This window comes from Camponotus floridanus, unplaced genomic scaffold (genome assembly GCF_003227725.1).
Source record: "Camponotus floridanus strain SB8 unplaced genomic scaffold, Cflo_v7.5 scaffold62, whole genome shotgun sequence".
Taxonomy (NCBI): Eukaryota; Metazoa; Arthropoda; class Insecta; order Hymenoptera; family Formicidae; genus Camponotus; species Camponotus floridanus.
In genome coordinates, this window is record NW_020229792.1 from 890267 (window position 1) to 909906 (window position 19640).

The 19640-nt window shown below is 32.2% G+C and overlaps 3 protein-coding genes across 4 annotated transcripts in view; 1 reads left to right on the forward strand and 2 right to left on the reverse strand.

The window, feature by feature from the left end:
* Positions 1-9248, forward strand: part of LOC105254415 (neural-cadherin) — a 90329-nt gene extending 81081 nt beyond the window's left edge. For both annotated transcript variants that reach the window (XM_025413214.1, XM_011263084.3), the window contains exons 10-24: positions 66-371; positions 488-761; positions 964-1172; positions 1281-1613; positions 1800-2006; positions 2093-2364; positions 2557-2762; positions 2839-2981; positions 3065-3676; positions 3902-4202; positions 4384-4573; positions 4647-4888; positions 5424-5639; positions 5719-5874; positions 6019-9248. In XM_025413214.1, coding sequence (XP_025268999.1) covers positions 66-371; positions 488-761; positions 964-1172; positions 1281-1613; positions 1800-2006; positions 2093-2364; positions 2557-2762; positions 2839-2981; positions 3065-3676; positions 3902-4202; positions 4384-4573; positions 4647-4888; positions 5424-5639; positions 5719-5874; positions 6019-6128 — 3777 coding nt within the window. In that variant the 3' untranslated portion in view covers positions 6129-9248. The remainder of the gene's footprint in view (positions 1-65; positions 372-487; positions 762-963; positions 1173-1280; positions 1614-1799; positions 2007-2092; positions 2365-2556; positions 2763-2838; positions 2982-3064; positions 3677-3901; positions 4203-4383; positions 4574-4646; positions 4889-5423; positions 5640-5718; positions 5875-6018) is intronic.
* Positions 9249-12428: 3180 nt separating this feature from the next.
* Positions 12429-13051, reverse strand: LOC112639402. Its single transcript, XM_025413224.1, has 2 exons — positions 12650-13051; positions 12429-12566 (listed from the first exon to the last, which is right to left on the reverse strand). Exons 1-2 carry the CDS (start codon positions 12878-12880, stop codon positions 12459-12461), a joined length of 339 nt encoding a protein of 112 aa, XP_025269009.1. The 5' UTR covers positions 12881-13051; the 3' UTR covers positions 12429-12458.
* A 756-nt stretch (positions 13052-13807) lies between these two features.
* On the reverse strand, positions 13808-14871 carry LOC112639401. Its single transcript, XM_025413222.1, has 3 exons — positions 14620-14871; positions 14211-14309; positions 13808-13990 (listed from the first exon to the last, which is right to left on the reverse strand). The coding sequence occupies exons 1-3, from the start codon at positions 14869-14871 to the stop codon at positions 13808-13810; spliced, it is 534 nt and encodes a 177-aa protein (XP_025269007.1).
* Between the last annotated feature and the right edge of the window lie 4769 nt (positions 14872-19640).

Here is a 19640-nt window from a genome sequence, read left to right on the forward strand (position 1 = left end):
GAAAAATGTTGAATATAAATTTTTATAAATATGATTTTTAAGCTAATCAACAAATACTTTTTTAGGGCGAAGACAACGATAACGACAAATACCATGTGGCCTATTCTTGGGTAGTTGTAAAATTGCGAGATATCAACGACAATCAACCGCAGTTCGAGAAAGCCAATATCGAGACTACTGTTCCGGAAAACGCCCGCATAGGTAGTAGCCTGGAAACGTTCAAAGCCACTGATCCAGATCAAGGTGGAAAGAGCAAGGTCTCTTATTCTATCGATAGAAGCTCCGACCGAAAGAGGCAATTCTTCATCAACGAAAATGGCACCGTATCAATACAGAGAAGTCTTGATCGCGAAGAAACTCCTCGACATCAGGTAGATTATAAGATGTCAATACGAATTAACAGATTGTTATAAATTATTCCATTTAATTTATTGTCAAAAGATCATAATAAAAATTAAAAATAAAAATAAAACATTTGCTGCTTTAGGTTAAAATTTTGGCAATTGATGATGGAATACCACCTAAGACCGCGACAGCCACCTTGACAGTCGTTGTACAAGATATTAATGACAATCCACCGAGATTCCTCAAAGACTATCGACCAGTCTTACCAGAGTATGCACAAACGAAAAAGGTCGTTGAGATTCTCGCTACTGATGACGATGATCGATCGAGAAGCAATGGCCCTCCCTTCACTTTCAGGATGGATCCTAACGCAAACGATGTTATCAGAGCTAGTTTCAAAGTTGAAAGTGATAACAGTAAGTTTGATTAACCAATTATATTATTTATTATTATTTATTACAATTTATTATTTATTACAAATTATTTTATAGAAATTTTCTCGAATAATTTTAATCTTAATTCTTTTTAAGACTATATTAGTTTTCTTTTTATAGGATAAAACATTTTAATTAAAATAAAATAAAATAACACATCATTCATACTTTTCTTATTTTGCAGAGGGAGCTAATGGAGATGGAATGGCTGTAGTATCATCTTTACGATCTTTTGACAGAGAACAACAAAAGGAATTTTTAATCCCCATTGTCATCAAGGATTCTGGAAATCCTTCTATGTCTGGGACCAGTACTTTGACAGTTATTATAGGAGATGTTAATGATAATAAAATGCAACCTGGTTCCAAGGAAATCTTTGTATATAATTATGCAGTATGTATTTACACTAAATTATATTCAGATTTTAATTGTAAACTTTAACTGTATTTATTGTGATTTCTTGATATAATAAATAATCCATAATTCATAATTAATTTTCAGGGACAATCGCCGGATACCGAAATAGGTAGGGTCTATGTGTACGATCTGGACGACTGGGATTTGCCAGACAAGAAATTTTATTGGGAAGGATTGGAGCACGCACAGTTCAGACTTGATGAAGATACAGGAATGATTTACATGAAATCCGGCACACATGACGGCAAATATCATCTACGATTTAAGGTCTATGATCGAAAACACACGCAGACAGATGTACCCGCGAACGTAACTGTCACCGTAAAGAGTATTCCGCACGAAGCAGTATTAAATTCAGGCTCGGTTCGAATATCCGGAATAACGGACGAAGATTTTATTCGTGTTTGGAATTATCAGGTAAGAGTTTTAAATCTAAATAAATTATATAAATAAATATTATTAAAAAATATTAATAAACAAAAGCTATTAATATATTACTAATAAAAATTTTTTATTAAATTTAACTTTTAAGCAAAAAATTTCTCTTTGAATTTATTTTAATCAATGGAAAGAGATAATATATAATATTTTTTTAATTTTCAGAATCAAACTCTGTCGCGTAGCAAAGCGGATCTATTTAGGGATAAGTTGTCGCAGCTGTTGAACATAGACAGGGATAACGTAGATGTATTCAGTGTCCAATTAAGAAGAGTACATCCACCATTGACAGATGTTAGATTCGCTGCACATGGTTCACTGTATTATAAACCAGTCAGGCTTAATGGCATTGTGCTTATGCATCGTGAAGAGGTAAATATCATTTGTGAGGTTGTTTGTAAAGAAAAAATTTCAAATAAGTTCTTAAACGATGCTGATTATTTGATTATTTTTAACAGATTGAGAAAGACGTGGGTATTAATATAACTATGGTCGGCATCGACGAATGTTACTATGAAAACGAGATGTGTGAAGGTAGTTGCACGAACACCCTTGATATTAGCAACCTACCATACATGGTGAACGCGAACAGGACTGCTCTTGTCGGCGTACGCGTAGATGTGATAGCCGAGTGTACTTGTGGAGCGCGAAACTTCAGTAAGGGAGAGTCCTGCAGGAACAGTCCTTGTTACAATGGCGGACGCTGCGTAGAAGATCGGTTTGGATTATCGTAAGTAAAAATAAAGCAAATTTTATTTATCAAAATTATATTCATTTATATGAATTTTGAATTAAGAAGGTAGTAATAATTCAAACAATATATATTGGATTACAAAAAATTTTTTAAATAATTTTTATTTTATTGTCAATTTCTTTGATTACCACAATAGCTTATGGGTTTTTCTTTACTATTTTTTTTTAGATGTCAATGTCCATCTGGTTACAATGGTCCGAGATGTCAACAAACGGCCAGAAGTTTTCGAGGCAATGGTTGGGCATGGTATCCCGCTTTAGAGATGTGCGATAACAGTCACTTGAGTTTCGAATTTATTACGAGAAAGTCCGACGGATTATTATTATACAATGGTCCGATCGTTCCTCCCGAAGTCGACGAAATAATGGTTTCCGGTAAGATTTTCATATTCTTTTACATGACCAATTATACAATTAATGATGTTTCAATAATCTTTTTTTATATCAACAGATTTTATTTCGGTCGAATTGGAACGCGGTATACCGAGACTGCTGATCGATTTTGGATCCGGCACTTTAGAATTGAAGGTGAAACCAAAGAAAACTTTAGACGACGGCGAATGGCATCGGCTTGATATTTTCTGGAATACAGAGGTAAAATAAATATTGTCATAGCTTTTTGCGATTTGTCTTCATAAATTTAAAGCGACTTTAAATGCGAGTTTTATATTTTGCAGACTGTGAAACTCATCATCGATTACTGCAAATCCGCGGATATATCCGAACTGGAGGATGGAAGCCCGCCGGAATTCAACGATACCAGTTGCCAAGCTACGGGAACTGTGCCGCCGTTCAATGAATATCTAAACGTGAACGCGCCATTGCAGATCGGCGGTCTTTATGTGGAACAATTCGATCCGTCGCACTACAAATGGAAATATATGCCAGTCGGCAAGGGCTTTGATGGCTGCATTAAAAACCTCTTCCACAACAGCAAACTGTACGATCTCGCTCATCCAGGTCTGTCGCGAAACAGTGTCGCCGGTTGCCCGCAAACAGAGGAGATCTGCAATAATCAAGAAGCGACATTCCGCTGTTGGGAGCACGGTACCTGTGTGGGCAGCTTTACCGAAGCGAGGTGCCAATGCAATCCCGGCTGGACTGGTCCCGGATGCATGACACCGACGATTCCGACCACCTTCAAGCCACAGAGTTACGTCAAGTATGCGTTGTCCTTCGAGCCGGATAAATACTCTACTCAGATGCAATTGAGATTCCGCACTCGCGAGATTCACGGTGAACTCTTCAGAGTAAGCGATCAACACAACAGGGAATACGCTATTTTAGAAGTGAGTGTGTGCGACGTATTTTAATATTTAAAAAATATTCTTGTTTACAATTTCTTTTCGATTTTTACGTAATTTATGATTTTAATCCAAATTATTTATTTTTATTTAAATTATTTAAATATATATATTTATTTATGTATGTATTTATCGTAATTTTCAGATAAATTAGACTCGTTAGAGAAGAAAGAATGGAAATAACTGAAATGTCTGTCTTTATAATTCTAGATTAAAGACAGCAGACTGCACTTCAGGTATAATCTGAACAGTCTTAGAACAGAGGAGCGTGATATCTGGCTTTCGGCGATAGCCGTTGATGATGGACAATGGCACACGGTCAGAGTATCGAGATACGGATCTGCAGCGACCCTGGAACTGGACGGTGGCGAAGGACGAAGATTCAACGAAACCTTCTCCTTTGAAGGACATCAGTGGCTCCTGGTAGACAAGCAGGAAGGTGTCTATGCCGGTGGCAAGGCAGAATATACTGGCGTCCGTACTTTTGAGGTTTACGCAGATTATCAAAAAGGTAATTTGTGTCACTTTACGAAAAAGTAATTATAAATATGCATCTCATGAAAAATTTAATAAATATCTATATACATCTATATATATCTCGACTTTCTTAATAAATATCTATATATCTCGATTTTTTAATCAATGAAATTTGTAAATATTAATTGTATACAATTGTTTAATAAAAATTTTAGGTTGCTTGGACGATATAAGATTAGAAGGAAAACATCTTCCACTACCTCCCGCTATGAACGGTACTCAATGGGGTCAGGCAACGATGGCGCGAAACTTGGAAAGAAATTGTCCATCGAATAAACCGTGCGCCAATGTCATTTGTCAAGATCCTTTCGAATGCATCGATCTTTGGAACGAATATGACTGCACGTATGTATTATTTATCCTATTCTTTTATTTTTGGAACAATTAATACATTATATTTCGTTTTTTCCTCGCAAAGTTGCGGAGAAGGAAGGATTCCATCGCCAGATAACAAAGGATGCATGGATAAGAACGAGTGTATCGACTATCCCTGCCTGAACGGTGGCAGATGCATCAATCAGGATCCGCGATTCCGATATCGATGCATCTGTCCTGATGGTTTCTGGGGCGAAAACTGCGAATTGGTGCAAGAAGGTCAAACGCTCAAGCTTAGTATGGGCGCGCTGGCGGCCATTCTTGTTTGTCTTTTGATTATTCTTGGTTAGTATATTCAAGCTAATTCATTATCGAATATTTTAAACCCTAAATACATAGCTTAACACATGCTTTTTATATTTTTATTATTTTATGTGTTTTAAATATGCAAAATTCTTTTTTATTTTATGTTTGATCACGTCCAATTATGTTTCAGTTCTCATATTTGCGGCACATATACAGCCGGATTGATTGAAAAATAAAAAGTTATATTACGAAAGCTTATATTTTTTTATTTTATTCCTTCTATACTATTTTCTTTTTGCACTTGAAAACTGCTTTAATTTTTGTGCTTATAAAAACTGCATTTTTAAAAGTCTATTTAATGAGCTTTCGTTTAAAAACATGTTTCAACTGACAAGACTGATACCTGCTTTGCACATTATAACATCGTAAATTTAATTTCCGCAATGGACTTTGTTACACTTTGCACTTACTTGAACTCCTTGAATTAAAAGAGAAGTATTACTTTGAAATTGATAAAGTGAATTTTTTTACTCGTTCAACTTTAATAATACGAATTATTTTGTCGATATTTCAGTTCTCGTGTTGGTATTCGTCGTTTACAATAGAAGACGAGAAGCTCACATAAAGTATCCAGGTCCAGACGACGACGTGAGGGAGAATATTATCAACTATGATGACGAGGGTGGCGGAGAGGACGACATGACCGCATTTGATATCACGCCCTTACAGATCCCGATTGGTGGCCCGATTCCGGAAATGGGCGGCAAGATACCTCCGTGTAAAGTAGCCTGTACGTGTACCTTTTATTGCTTGTGAAATGAAATAACTTATGAGAACTGATAATCGATAAGAGTATCTCATTTCTTTAGATCCACTTGGACCGGAGCCGAATGTCGGCATTTTTATCGAGGATCACAAGAAGAGGGCAGACAGTGACCCGAATGCACCGCCCTTTGACGACTTGCGGAATTACGCTTACGAGGGTGGCGGAAGTACCGCAGGTTCTCTGGAATCATTAGCATCCGGTATGTAAAGAAGAGAATTTTTTAAATATTCATTTTAAGCATTTTATAAAAGTCACTTTAAAAGATTCTTGCCCTTTGTTTCGCATTCTTAAAAATTTTAATTTTTTTGTTGCATTCACAACAAATAAATTGATATAAATACAGGTACAGATGATGAGCAACACGAATACGAGTATCTAGGCGCCTGGGGTCCGAGATTCGACAAACTGGCCGACATGTATGGTCCTGCGGAGGAGAGTGAAGAAGAGGATTAAGTTAGCGTCCAAAAGTACAGCCGAGTCTCTACATCATACCACACCGAGTCACGCGATCCATATCATCCGAATGAGTGCTCGTGCGATCTTGATCAAGGCGACCTGATCTGTCACGTCGGATGGTCAGGAATCTATCACGAACATTCGGAGGATCCCGAGAGATATCCGCATCCCTCGTCGAGAATGATAAATTCTCGACGAATGTGAAGCGGTAACATTCTCATAGTTGTGCGGTTAGTGAAAGTACTATGACGTTAAACGTTACGTCATCCGTAATGTCATCCGCGGTGCGTGCACAAAAATATACACAACACACGCACATATACATATATATACTCGGGATCGAAAACGAAGGTTGCAATAATGCTGGATGATTAATGGTAGAGATGGTTAATAAAAAGGCGGAGAGAAAAACGTCGCAGCATACCTATCTGTATAGTACGTTATGTAACGTAAAACGTAGTGAAATATCCAAAGATATTGCGCGACGAGACTTTTTCTAACGGATTCCCCCTCCCCTCCTCCTCATTGCATCACTCCCTCACTCATCGGTCACCATCGGGGCAAATTACTCCCCCGCGTACACTAAATACATATATACGTGTAGGTGTATATCGCGTTGTTGTCATCAGTGTTGGATCTTAGATCAGCGTGTCGTCCTCGCGTAACCGGAATCGTTTATTTATTTATTTATCGTCGCGATGCGGGCGAACGCGTTAAATGTGTTAATCAAGGGCATTCTCTCACACACATACACATACACATACATAGACACAGACACATAACACGTTAACACGATATCGTTCTCTCGGCGTGTCATGATTCGTCGACGACGGCTCTCGTCGCATAAATTTTTTATTTCTTCGTTCTTCTGCACGAGTTTCGCAGGACCTCGATCCTTAATGAGTACATTTCATTGTCCTGAACGCGGAGGAGTTCTAAAAGCAGTGCACTCTCGTTCGTGACGGACGATCCTACCGTAGATAGTCTGCTATAATAGGGATTAACGTTAAGGTATCATTAGTTGTCGCGACATCGGCTCATTGTCGTCATCGTCATCGTCATCGCCATCCTCATTAGTGATAGTATTATATTAAATATTATAATATATATATATTATAAATATTTATATATATATATAGAAGAACGCACGAAGCGAAAAAAAGAGAGAATGATTAATGAGAAAGTCCAAGAAGAGAGGGAAGAGAAACTTGCGTTGACAGAGAGAAAGCACGTTTATCGTGCGCGTAATGTAATTATTATAATTTTAATATAGCGGACATAAAAAGTCTAAGTATAAATACAAATATATATAAATATATATAAATATAAATATAAATAAAATATATATTATACATACAGACAGAGGACACGTACGAACATACAGACAACACGAGAAATGAGATGATATACATCCGCTAAACTATGCTCACGTTGATATATCTCGAAATAGTTTTTAATATTTATTTTACGTCATCGAAGAGAGGGGAGATATAGGAGAATTCGGAGTGCAAAAACACAGCACGACGGGGTATATTAAATATGCGTGCACGAGGAGAGAAAGAAATGTGGAATTTCAGATTCTAGTCATCTCAAATGATTCGATGATGCATTGTTTCGATGTAGATTGGATTTCCTGAACACTTTTCCATAGGGACGATTTCCAGAAAGATAACACATTTGTACATTAAAATTATAAAGTAAATTATTGAAAATTTTCTTTTTTTTTACTTCGAAAATTGTGTGTAGTTTAGGAAAAGATAAAAATTAATGTATAAAAAAATAAAGGAAAAAACTGGCAATATGAATTTTAAATCGGATCGAGTGAATTAATTAATGAATAAGGAGGATACTTTAGATTTTTTTATCTCGACAAAATTAGAAGAATCGATTGTGCGCCGAGAATAAAAGTAAAACAACCGACCTAAGAAAGAGATTCATAAGAGACTTGATGAGATCCTCGTGCACGCTTGATTATGTCGTCGCGCCTTTCGCGGAAAGGAACTTTCCACGCACCGAGCCCCGACTGAAACCTGTAAAATTCTCAACGGGAATTTATTAATAGTCAATTTACCAGTTAGAGAGAGATGGCGTTATAAAAGATGTACGTCGTAAGCACTTGTACGAATATTGTAATTAACATGTGTATGAGTGTGCCGGCGCGCGCAATATTCTGCGCAACGCTGTATAACTGTCCTACCAATGATCGTGTTTGCGTATGGTTTCTCAACGAATTTGTGATATTAAGTTGCGTATGTCTACATCCTACCACCTATCTAAACACACGTCCCGCGTACAATCGTTGCTCCCGAGGACTGCGAGCATCGAGCTCTGATGAAGCAAGAGGAAATTTTTTTAGACATTTGATATTGTCTGACTGATAATCAGTTTCAAGGGCAACTTGTATGAAAGAATTGTTGCAATTCCCAATTTCTTTGTTCCTAAATTGAGTAGATTACGCAAAGATGATGATGGCTTAATGATAGAATTTCGATATAGAAATAGATTTTTTTCGAACTACAACGAATGTCCGAGATGTAAATTTACCATCGCGTTATAATATGGCAATAATTCTACTGCGAGCAATAAGTTCACTAGCAATAGATACAGTTTTAGTTTCACGCATTTAAAATTTGTCACTTTGAGCTACTTGATTCATAAAATTCGATTGCATAAAGAAGGAATATCGCGAATAGAGAAGAGAGATGTATCTCAATGCATGAAAATTGATGAAAAGGTTTATTTACATTTATTTTTCAAGGCAAATAACTTATTTTTGAGAAATTTTAAAGAAATCGCCGAAAATTTTTCTATATATTAAATTTTAATTAATTTAATCTTACATTTTAAGACTTTTATACATGTATACAGTGTTTATTATTTTAAGAATTGTCATGATCTCTCGGTGCCCGTATGTCCGATTCATCGAAGCCCACCGTTCATCCTAGATCTTTTTAGTCTATCCATTCCTTGTCATGTGCTCGATCCCGTAAAGTAGATTCTAAGCAGAGACAGTATTTGAATGGGGATTATTATTGAAGGACGAAAGAATTATCGTTGAGTAACTGTATTGAGTAGCGCGCAAGTGCGCGTTGCGTGTGTGCAGTGGCAAAAAAAAAAGAAAAGACAGCCTGATTATATGAGTGAAGACGTCGATGAGATGCAATTGATTGCTCGTTCGACGATCAATCGAGGATCAAGATAAAGATAAATTCTTGTCCTTTTATTTAATTAAACATACAATTCAAAATAATGGATCTTAATCTAAGAAAAATTTTTCGATCGTTAAATGTCAATTTACTCGGATTCTGTTTGGAATAAATTGTTCCAAGCAGGTTTTAATTGAATTTACATGTAAACTGATAAAGCAGTTTTGTACGTTCTGAAAGATCCTTTTCGTTTAATATGACAGTGATTAATTGCGTACCTGTACGTCGACGAGACTCGAAGTCTCCTCCGTTCGCTCGACCCGTACACCTCGAATTTTGATTTTAAAAATTTCGTAAAGAACTATACATTTAACGCGACGATAGCGGAGAATGTACGCAAGAGATGGAATCTAGAGTTCCAAAGTATGCTTGAAGAAATGCAAAGATTGAAGCCGATATTACAAAGATATCTATGAGATATCTTGAAAACATTTAAAATACGTGCGCGAAAAATTAATATTTTTTGGATATCTCTACAATGTCTCCTTTTTTTAAAATATCTTTATAATATATTCTTAAGTGATTTCACACTGTCATGATAAATTCAAATTTGATGCGATAAATTTTGCTATGCACACAAAAAATCTATAATAATTTATTATATTCTTAATAATCTTAAATAATTTAAAAATCGCGTATACATAATATATTATATAACATTATATGATTCATAAAAGTCGACGATTGGCATGTCAAATTTCTGTGGCATTGAACATTTAAATCGCCGAAGTTATATCGGTTACAATTTTTACAAGAATTTTTCAAGAAGTCCATAAATCAGAAAAAAGAACTGGCGGGGCAAAAAGAAATATGATTTTATGATCGCTATCGATTGAATTTACTTGTACTTTTAACAAAAGATGTTGACGAAAGAAACGCGAAAAGTCGAAAGAAAAATAATTTAATTGGAAAAAATTGAGAAAGAAGGAAGCAAAAATTAAAGTAACGACACGTTCCTTAAATTCATTCCAAAATGCAATCTCATTGCGATTAATATAATTAATAATAAAAAGATTCGGCTCAAAGTTATTTATCGTCGTTAGATTAGTCTCTGTGCTTGCTTGAATTGTGCGTATAATTCCAGAAAATTGGCATTGTAAATGAAGGCGCGAATTAGTTCGAATGTTCCCTTATGTAATACAGGGAAATTTATCGTCTAAATACGTACTTATCGAATTTTTTGAAAGATCTCATTTTATATTAAATTTTATCGAAATTGATATTATCTCTTTTCGATATCTATATTCTTTACGAATTTAAACAGAAGAAGAGTACGCTCATCCTATATATCCTTAACCCTTCCTCTAAGCACTGCCTAATCGTGCACAAAGATATACTTTGTAAACGGGGTACTACAGGGCCGAGCGCGAGTGAAACTCGTACACGTAATTGATGTAACCGAATTCCGTTCACAATTTCAAAAAGATAGAGATGAGAAAAAACCATAAGAATTGAACCGCTTCACTGCATCTCATAAAGAACAAGAAAGAACATCTCGTTTTTATTAATTTATCATACGCTCTGACTCTAAATGGTTGCTTTTATCTTTTTTCTTGTAAAAATATAGTATTTATTTAAAATTTAAATTATTAAATTATTTTAATAAAAATTAAATACTACAATATATAATCTGTTTTCTTGTTCTGTTTTAAATTTTCTCTCAGATTTGTGATGTACGAGAAAAGAAATAAATGCAAAGTGTATCGATACATTTGCGGACAATATAAGAAGAAAGTTGATGAGATTAAAATTAATTAATTAAAATTTTACACTGCGCGAATATTAAAAAAAAAATTAAAAAGCAAAATTAAAAAACTTGAAAAATAATCGAAACCCTTATAATTTCAAATAATTTATTAATATCTACGAAAGATGTTCTTTCACAATGTCATAGTTTTTAAAGCGAAGCATAAATAATGATCGAGAGCGAAAGAAAAAAAAGAAAAAAAGATGGCATTATCTGTCGGTCGATAAAAAGAGAGATCACTGTAAGATATACATATTATTACATAACGTAACGCTGCCACTGAACACATCCCATTAGTACAATTACCATATATATATATATATATATATAATTATAATAATATTAATATTAATAACCTGCAGTATATACTGGGACACACTGTATTATTAATTAAATTGATATTTATTAACGATTATAATTATTACATTATTACCACTATATTATCTATACCATTTGTACTTTACACTTCAGTTCGAACGAAATAAATGCCTTCTTTTTCATAAAAACAGTTGATGGAATGATAATGTTGTGAAAAGCGAATTTATTTTTATTAGATCAAATTATATTATCCCTTTTTGTGTGGTAATTTGCAAAAATCATGTGTATCGAAGATTTCCTGTGATATTAGATTTAGAAAACCTTGAATTTCCACCTTTCATAATAAGAATTAACAATATTAAAGCATCATCTGCGCTGATTATTTGCACGGTTTTTCCTGCGATTGTTGCAACGACACTTAATTTCTTTGTTATTCTTAGCTTGTGGAAGTTCGCTCTGTATACGTTGCCACAATTTCGTTTTCGAATGCGATAGGAGATACATTATTCCATTATCCCTAAATTTATGATTAAATTACATTTTATTTACATATACAAACTACCTATTTTTTGAGAATAATATAAATTAAAATTCAGAGCAACTTTCAATAAAAGTGTCAACATTTAATTTAATAATTTTAAAAGCAAAGGATTCAGATTTCACAATATTTATAACACTGATAACAGAAAATTTTTTAGAATGAAATCGCCATCAAACTCACGTAAGCTCCTTGAAATCGATGGCTCTTGTAACATGAAGAGTAGTGAGAAGAATCGTTGTTGCTATTCCATTTGTAAAAATCGTCATGGATGATTTGTACGCATTCAATATTTTGGCTGCATTTTCTAATCCCAATCGACTAAGCGTCTGCTCGAATTAAGTTTCAGTATAAATTTTTGCATGAATTAAGTTACAAAAATTCAATTAAAATTTTTATACATACAAATGTATGATTAAAAGCACTGTAATTTGCAGCAAATATTTTTATCATCAAGAATTGTTTTGTTAATGAAATAATATATTAAAATTAAAATAAAAAGGATAGAGCAGACATCATTACGTTACATGACAAATATTCTTTGGCAACGTGCTTAAGACGAGTACGTCTATCGGTGTCCACACACAGGCGATTGCAAATTCCAAAAAGAATGCTGTTACTAGAAACTGCAATTGAAAATGCATAAAAAGATAAAAATTTAAAATTATAAACAAGGCTAATGAAATAGCGTTCTCATCATCACACTAACCTCGTACAAACACATAAAGATAGGTTTTGGTGGTCGAAAAGATTGCGGAAATATTGTGGAATTGACGACGATAACATAGACACTTGTTAAAATTAAAAATTTGGTAACCGGTGGACTTGCTATTAGAGGACCGTATTCGTCTTCCATAGCATTAGCGAAACACGTTGGAAATATCGATATATTTAAGCTGTTGAGCATCAATGCCCATATTGTATAAAGTAATCGTACCATATTGTAAAGATATATCAAATAATCGTACTTTAGCCATTCGGATTTAATTTAGGAATTATATTGGTTTCCAGAAGAAAGCAAATATTTTTCAATGGCATTTATGATATGAAGTCAGCTTTGTAATTTCCAATTCATTAGATTGGAACATCGAATATAAAGCTTTTCAAACCAAAAATCCCTCAAAATTAAAAAGAATGTTTATATATTTGCACACATATAAAGCATCGCTAAATTATAATAGAGAGAATATAAAATATAAAATCATATAAAATCATATCGCTTTAAAAATTGCTAATATAATTTCTATAAGTTCTGATTTGTGTGGTTTAAGATTAAATCGATAAAATATAGACAAATATGATTTATTCTTATACTTATGCAATGTAGATAATGACGAAGATAATAATTTAAGAAAATTTACAAATAAATATTTATTAAATACAAGCATGTAAACAATAAAAATGTAACGAATTAGTAGAAGTTCTAACTTCCGTGATTTGCCGTAAATGAATTCATTCGATAAACTTGATAAAAGATTGATTGGGTCACTTCAGGATTGCTGAATGTAATCCTCTTGCTTTTAGGTTTGCGACGTTTTGCAACATTCATGAATTTTAAATGTCTTCCAGAGAACAAGAGAAATTAGATTAGACAATATCGTGGAATTTATAATGCACTCTATATCTTTTATTTCTCAAATAATAAAATGTAAATGAAGCTTTTTGTTGATAAATTCTAATAAAATAAATAAGCTATTTTTTTAAATATTATAGTAAGATTTAAATATCTCGTAAGATTTAAAATATCTCGAGAAACAATTTCTTTTCATTAAGACGAGAAGTTGCATATTAAAAAAAAGTTGCATTGTAATTTTATTACATGTCAGTGACAATTTTGCGGATAAGATTTTGAAGTTGTCAGGATTCACTACTTGATCCACGTATCCAGAAATGTATCCAGGGACTCGGTGGCATCCAGCATCCATACGAAGGATAATAACGACATGCAAAATGCCATATACGTCGCTGCGCTTTCTGTAGCCATATAATCCGCGATTAAATATAACCAAGAGTAGGTATCCAGACCCATCGTGGAATTCAACCAAATTAACTAAACAAAATGCGTATTCTCTTAAATAAAATAATGTATTATCACTGATAAAGTGTGATTTCAATTACAGAAGTTTAAACAGTGAAATCTCATTGAAAGGGATCAATTATGTTGTGATTGACAATTTAAAAAAAAATTATATAAGAATGAAATGATTGAGAAGAAATTAAAAATCATAATTTAAGAATATTATAGAGTATTGTATCTGGATGCTGCGTACCCATCTACTAGATTCTTGAGTCAGACAGAAAATTACGTGCATCATTGGTATCCATACCATACGAATTGCTAAATTGGTACTCAATGCAGCTATCAACATCTATATGAGAAAGCCAGCTTTCAATTAATATTACACTTTAGATAGCCCAAAATTATTTTTTTTATCATTCAAAGATATTAATTAATTTTAACATTTTATTTTTTTAATATTTTAATATTTTAATATTTTATTTTAATATTTTATTTTAATATTTTACTTTAATTGCACAAAATTACGTTTTAAATATAATTTATTTTTTTATATTAATAATTTTATTCTTTTTATTAAGAAACATCGCATAAAAATACAATCTTTCACTTCCTATTTAAATTGACTCTAAAGCGATAAATAGCAACACTCCAGGACTTACTTCATAAATATATAGCAACTGAATCGGTGGATCTTTGAGAGTTACAGGCCACAATCTGTATTCCGCTAACAAACATAAAACCGAGAAAACAAAAAGTACCGAAGCATATGACGGATCGAAAGGCAGAATATCTTCCTTCTCGAAACATAGCCCGATTATGCAAATTTGTCGAAGATGTGTGTACAATCCTGTCGCCACTACAATTGTCCAGTGAGGATCTATGAATCTGGCATAATATTTCACCGTTTCCATTTCGAGCTAAATATGCGATAGTTTTCTTGGATTTAAAAAAAATGATCGTTCTCTTATATATGTTTCTCGTTCCGCGACGATCTCACAACGATTTCAGTTCGAAATATGGATTAGCTAAACCTAAAAAAAAAATACTTTTAACTACGATCTATTTTTAAAATTATAAAAATGTTTATGAAAATTTTTTTTAAATATCCGAATTAATGATATTAGATAAAATAATTTATATTACGGTATCGTAACAAACCTTGCATGATGAGAACGATATCGTAGAAAAAAATGATGCTGATAGCATTACGTTTATTTCTTTTTATAAAATCAAAATATGAAGAGATTATTTTGGTTAGTATTTTAGTTTTGACATTAACAACAATGACAGATATACAGATGTTGGATATCTATTCTTTTCTCTGCTACTATTCATTAACATCAAATGTCGATATAGATAATTGTAGCTTGCACCAACTGTTAATTTATCATTGCACTATTATTATCTCGATGCGCATCGAGTATCTAGGTTATAATTTTATTAAAACTGTTGTATAACATAGAAACTTCAAGATTATCTCGCATTTGTTTCATTAAATAGATATCTAGTTTTTCATAGAAAATTATCATTTTTAATTTAATTAGCGATCTTGCTGTTTAATTAAATTATCATTTCAACAAAATCGAATCTGTTATTTCGTCTGAGATGAAAAGTTGATTTAATTTTTTAATTATCAAATTTATTTGATCAGATTCTGATTAAATATTACATTAATTCGTTTTGGTCTCGTAAGAATGACGGTCAATAAATACGTGAAACATTGGACATCGCGCTGGGCAATCAGTCGATCGACAGCATTAAATAAGAATAAATAAGAAGCGATTTGCTACAAGTGGATTAAAAGAAATCTTTCAATTTTCACAAGTTCCCATTTTGAATCAAGGAACAAGTGCCTCGATGACGCAGACACCGCGTTGTCGGTTAATGGAATACTCTTGTCCACGTTCTCTTCTTTTCAGACTCTCAATTAATTTGCTTTCATGCAATTCTTTTTATTCTTGACTTTTTAAGTGCAAACCGTTAATTTCTTCCGGAATAAATACGTGCTTTTATATTAACATTTATCATTCTTAAGAACTGAAACAACATGATTGAAGATATATATGATTTTATTATAAATAAAAATATAAGAAAAATGGACGCAATATATGTTTAACATAATGACATGTTTAATTAAGCACAAATTTACCCTATATGATATACAATTTTAATAAATTTATTTCAATAATAGAAGTCGCCTTTTTTCTTTTATATATTTTATATACATACAGATAAGATAATTTTAATCACTCCACTAGAAAAAAGCGATATTGAGCTTAAGCTGTAATACATATGCAATTGCAAAAATGATGCACTATTTTAATGTAATTTCAGAACAATTTAATTAATTCTAATAGAAACTGGCACAAGTATCACTTTCACTTTTTATTTGCAATCATTGTTTTTATTTTAGCATTTGTCTCCTTGAATGTAATAAAACCTTACCTATATTTTACGTGTTTTCTATAAATTATTACCGCACAATATTGCATTGCAGCAAGATTCTTATCGCCATTTGTATCAGTCTTTAACATATAATATACGGAAATTGAATCGCTATAATTCTATATTCAGATAAAATCTTCAAAGATACATAAGAATTTTAGGACACGTGTATTAGATTCATTCAAAGTGCATGCCATATGCATATTTATATAAGAAGGATATCAAAACTGCATTCATTTCATTAAAAGAACGTAATTGAATGGCTTTTTGTCATCGTTGTAGCTTATCAATAATTATTTTTGTCTCAATATATATTACAGGCGACAAGAAGCAAATCATGGACCTCGATTTTACTTTTATATGTCTGATATATTACTACTATTATTTTATAATTTAACACTTTAATAAAAAGAAGAGGTCATTTTTCTCCGCAATAGCCACTACTCTCTTCTAGTTAGATCTACGTTTTCTGAAACAATGCGTCCTGTATCTCGCTTTCATACATAATGCATTATATTTGGTGAAAGCTTTCCTGTAACTGTTGCGAAAACGAATGGCGTTGAATAATAAGATCGACTTGTAAATCAAAATTTCGAGTTAAGAGAAGTTTTGATATCATTGAGAGAAAAGAATACAAAAAATGGCAATTTTTGATCCTAGTTATGTTTAATTATAAAAAATGATTTAAAGCAAGTAAATTTCTTTCGAAATTGTATAAAACTTTTTGATATATTATGTTACAAAATTTTAAATTAGAGAATATAAAAAATTTATATATAGAGAGATAGAATAAATTAAAACTATTATACAGTTTATTCGCTCGCTTTTATTTCATTATTTTATTATATTATTTATTACTTATTACTATTATTATTTATTACTATTATTTATTTATTATATTATTTATATTATATATTATACTTATTATGTTATTATATTATTCATTATATTATATTATTTTATTTATTATATTATAATAATTTTATATTATTATAAGTTTATTAGAAATATTTTATTTTAGTTTGACAGAAATATTGTTAAAAAGATATTAAATGTAAATCGATAAATAAGTAGTAAGATAACTATGTTAGGATTTTCACAATAACTAGGAATTCAATGTTGAATCTCGTCACTTCCACGGACCTGATATGGTTCCTAATATGGAACAAGTGCGGACACGGAGGTAGCACTCAAGTAGAGAGCACCAGGAAATTGCTCTCTCTTCAATCCATTCCCTTTGTCTGCTCTTTATGCGGTTGACAATCTCGCTACGTAAACGTGGATTACGGTTAAAAGATAAGGGGATTATTCATTGAAAAATATGATTGATATTATTCCCTGTAAAAAAACAAAATTCCAATTGTTTCTTCTGTAAAATCATTCTTTTCGTTTCAATAATTAAAGACGGAAATTAGATGGTTGATTATACAATGGATTGATATTATTCTGTGTTTGCAAGACAGATTTTACAGCATGTTACGTAAAGAGAGATCGTACAGTAAAATTATATATATTGTCATAAAATTAGAAATAAAATTTAATAATAAAATACACATTTAAAGCAACGTACACTCAAATTCTATTAATAATAAAGTGTTTCTATTCCAAAGTTTTTATTTTCAATCAAATATTAATCAAATAATAAAGTCTTTCTATTTTCTTACTTTGAACTCGATTTTTATAACTTATAAAATAATAAAGTGTCTCCATGTTTTATTAAAAGAAAGCATATATTTATCTCACTTTTATTTATATGATTCATAAATAAAAGAAAAAAGTTATTTCATATAAATCGAAATGTTTCATGGGAAACTCCGAGAATCTTTTTCTCCATGCTATCTACTGTACTTTCCTCGACTGACGTCGAGTTGATCTTGACGTCAGAGATACAAGTTCGCAACAAGGCCTACGTAAAGTGGCCCAATATGATTCGCGACACATTCGCGGAAAGTCCCGGCGATTACAAGATACAGTGTGATCTGGCAGGTAACCATGACGACGGCACAGTGCATCGAGGAAAAGTACATTCGTTTCCGAGATTCGACTACCTCCGACGCGTAAGAAGTATGGCAATAAAAGAGCGAAGAAGGGTGGCGGGTGGTTAAAGAGGAGGAAAATCCGACCGAGCGAGAGTCCTCTTGGAAAGTCGTACCACTCTTAGCGTCCCTCCTTTCATCCCTCTTTCCCTCTCACGGATAGAAGGAAATGGCTTTTCTCGAGAACATGCCGAGTTCTTACTTTCCTCGCATTCTTATGCTCGAGGATTATTATCGAATTGCTCCGTTCTGCCCCGCATATTAGATGAGTTAACATTTCCGCTCGGGGAATTTACTGTTCGATTTTACTATCATGTGAAATCTTTTATTATATTATACGAACAGTTTTACTTTTTGTTACAATATAAGGAAGATGAATTTGTCTGAGTGGAGGAGAATTTTTTGGGTGAAATTATTATTTCTTCAGGCATGAATTTGTCGCGTTAATGTAACATTTTTACAACTGTTTTAACATGAAAATAAGTTTGGTCAATTGTTTTGAATAAAAACAACGAAAGAAATATTATTTTGTTAAATAATATTTTCACTATAAAATAAAGAAATATTATTTTGTTTTGACTAAAAACAACGAAAGAAATATTATCTTGTTAAATAATAATTTCACTATAAAATAAAGAAATATTATTTTATTTTAACTAAAAACAATGAAAGAAATATTATCTTGTCAAATAATAATTTCACTATAAATTCTGATATATTTAGCAATACAATGATTACATTGCGACATATTTATAAGATTTAACAATCAAAATCATTAATATATTAATCAAGATAAAACATAAGCAGCACTTGAGGCAGATAATTATTTTCCGATTCGAGCAGTAATTAGTTATCCATTAATGACTTATGCAATCAATGTAATATGTATAGACATCCATTAATGTGAATGTGTAGGTTATTAAATATTTAGATAAGTATTATACCTTATAATATTTCATGTGAAATCGACAGTTTCATAAATCTCTTTATACGAAGAAATAATAAAATCTAAGATGCATCCTTTCTTCGCTAAAAATAATTATAAATAAAGATAATTAAATAAAGATAAATAAATAAAGATAATTAAACAAAAATAATTATAACTAAAGATAATCAAAGTAAGAGAACATGTACAATATGATGATTCAGTAACAATGAAGTCGAGAAAATTCTTATGTTCAGCTTCCGTGAAGTGACCT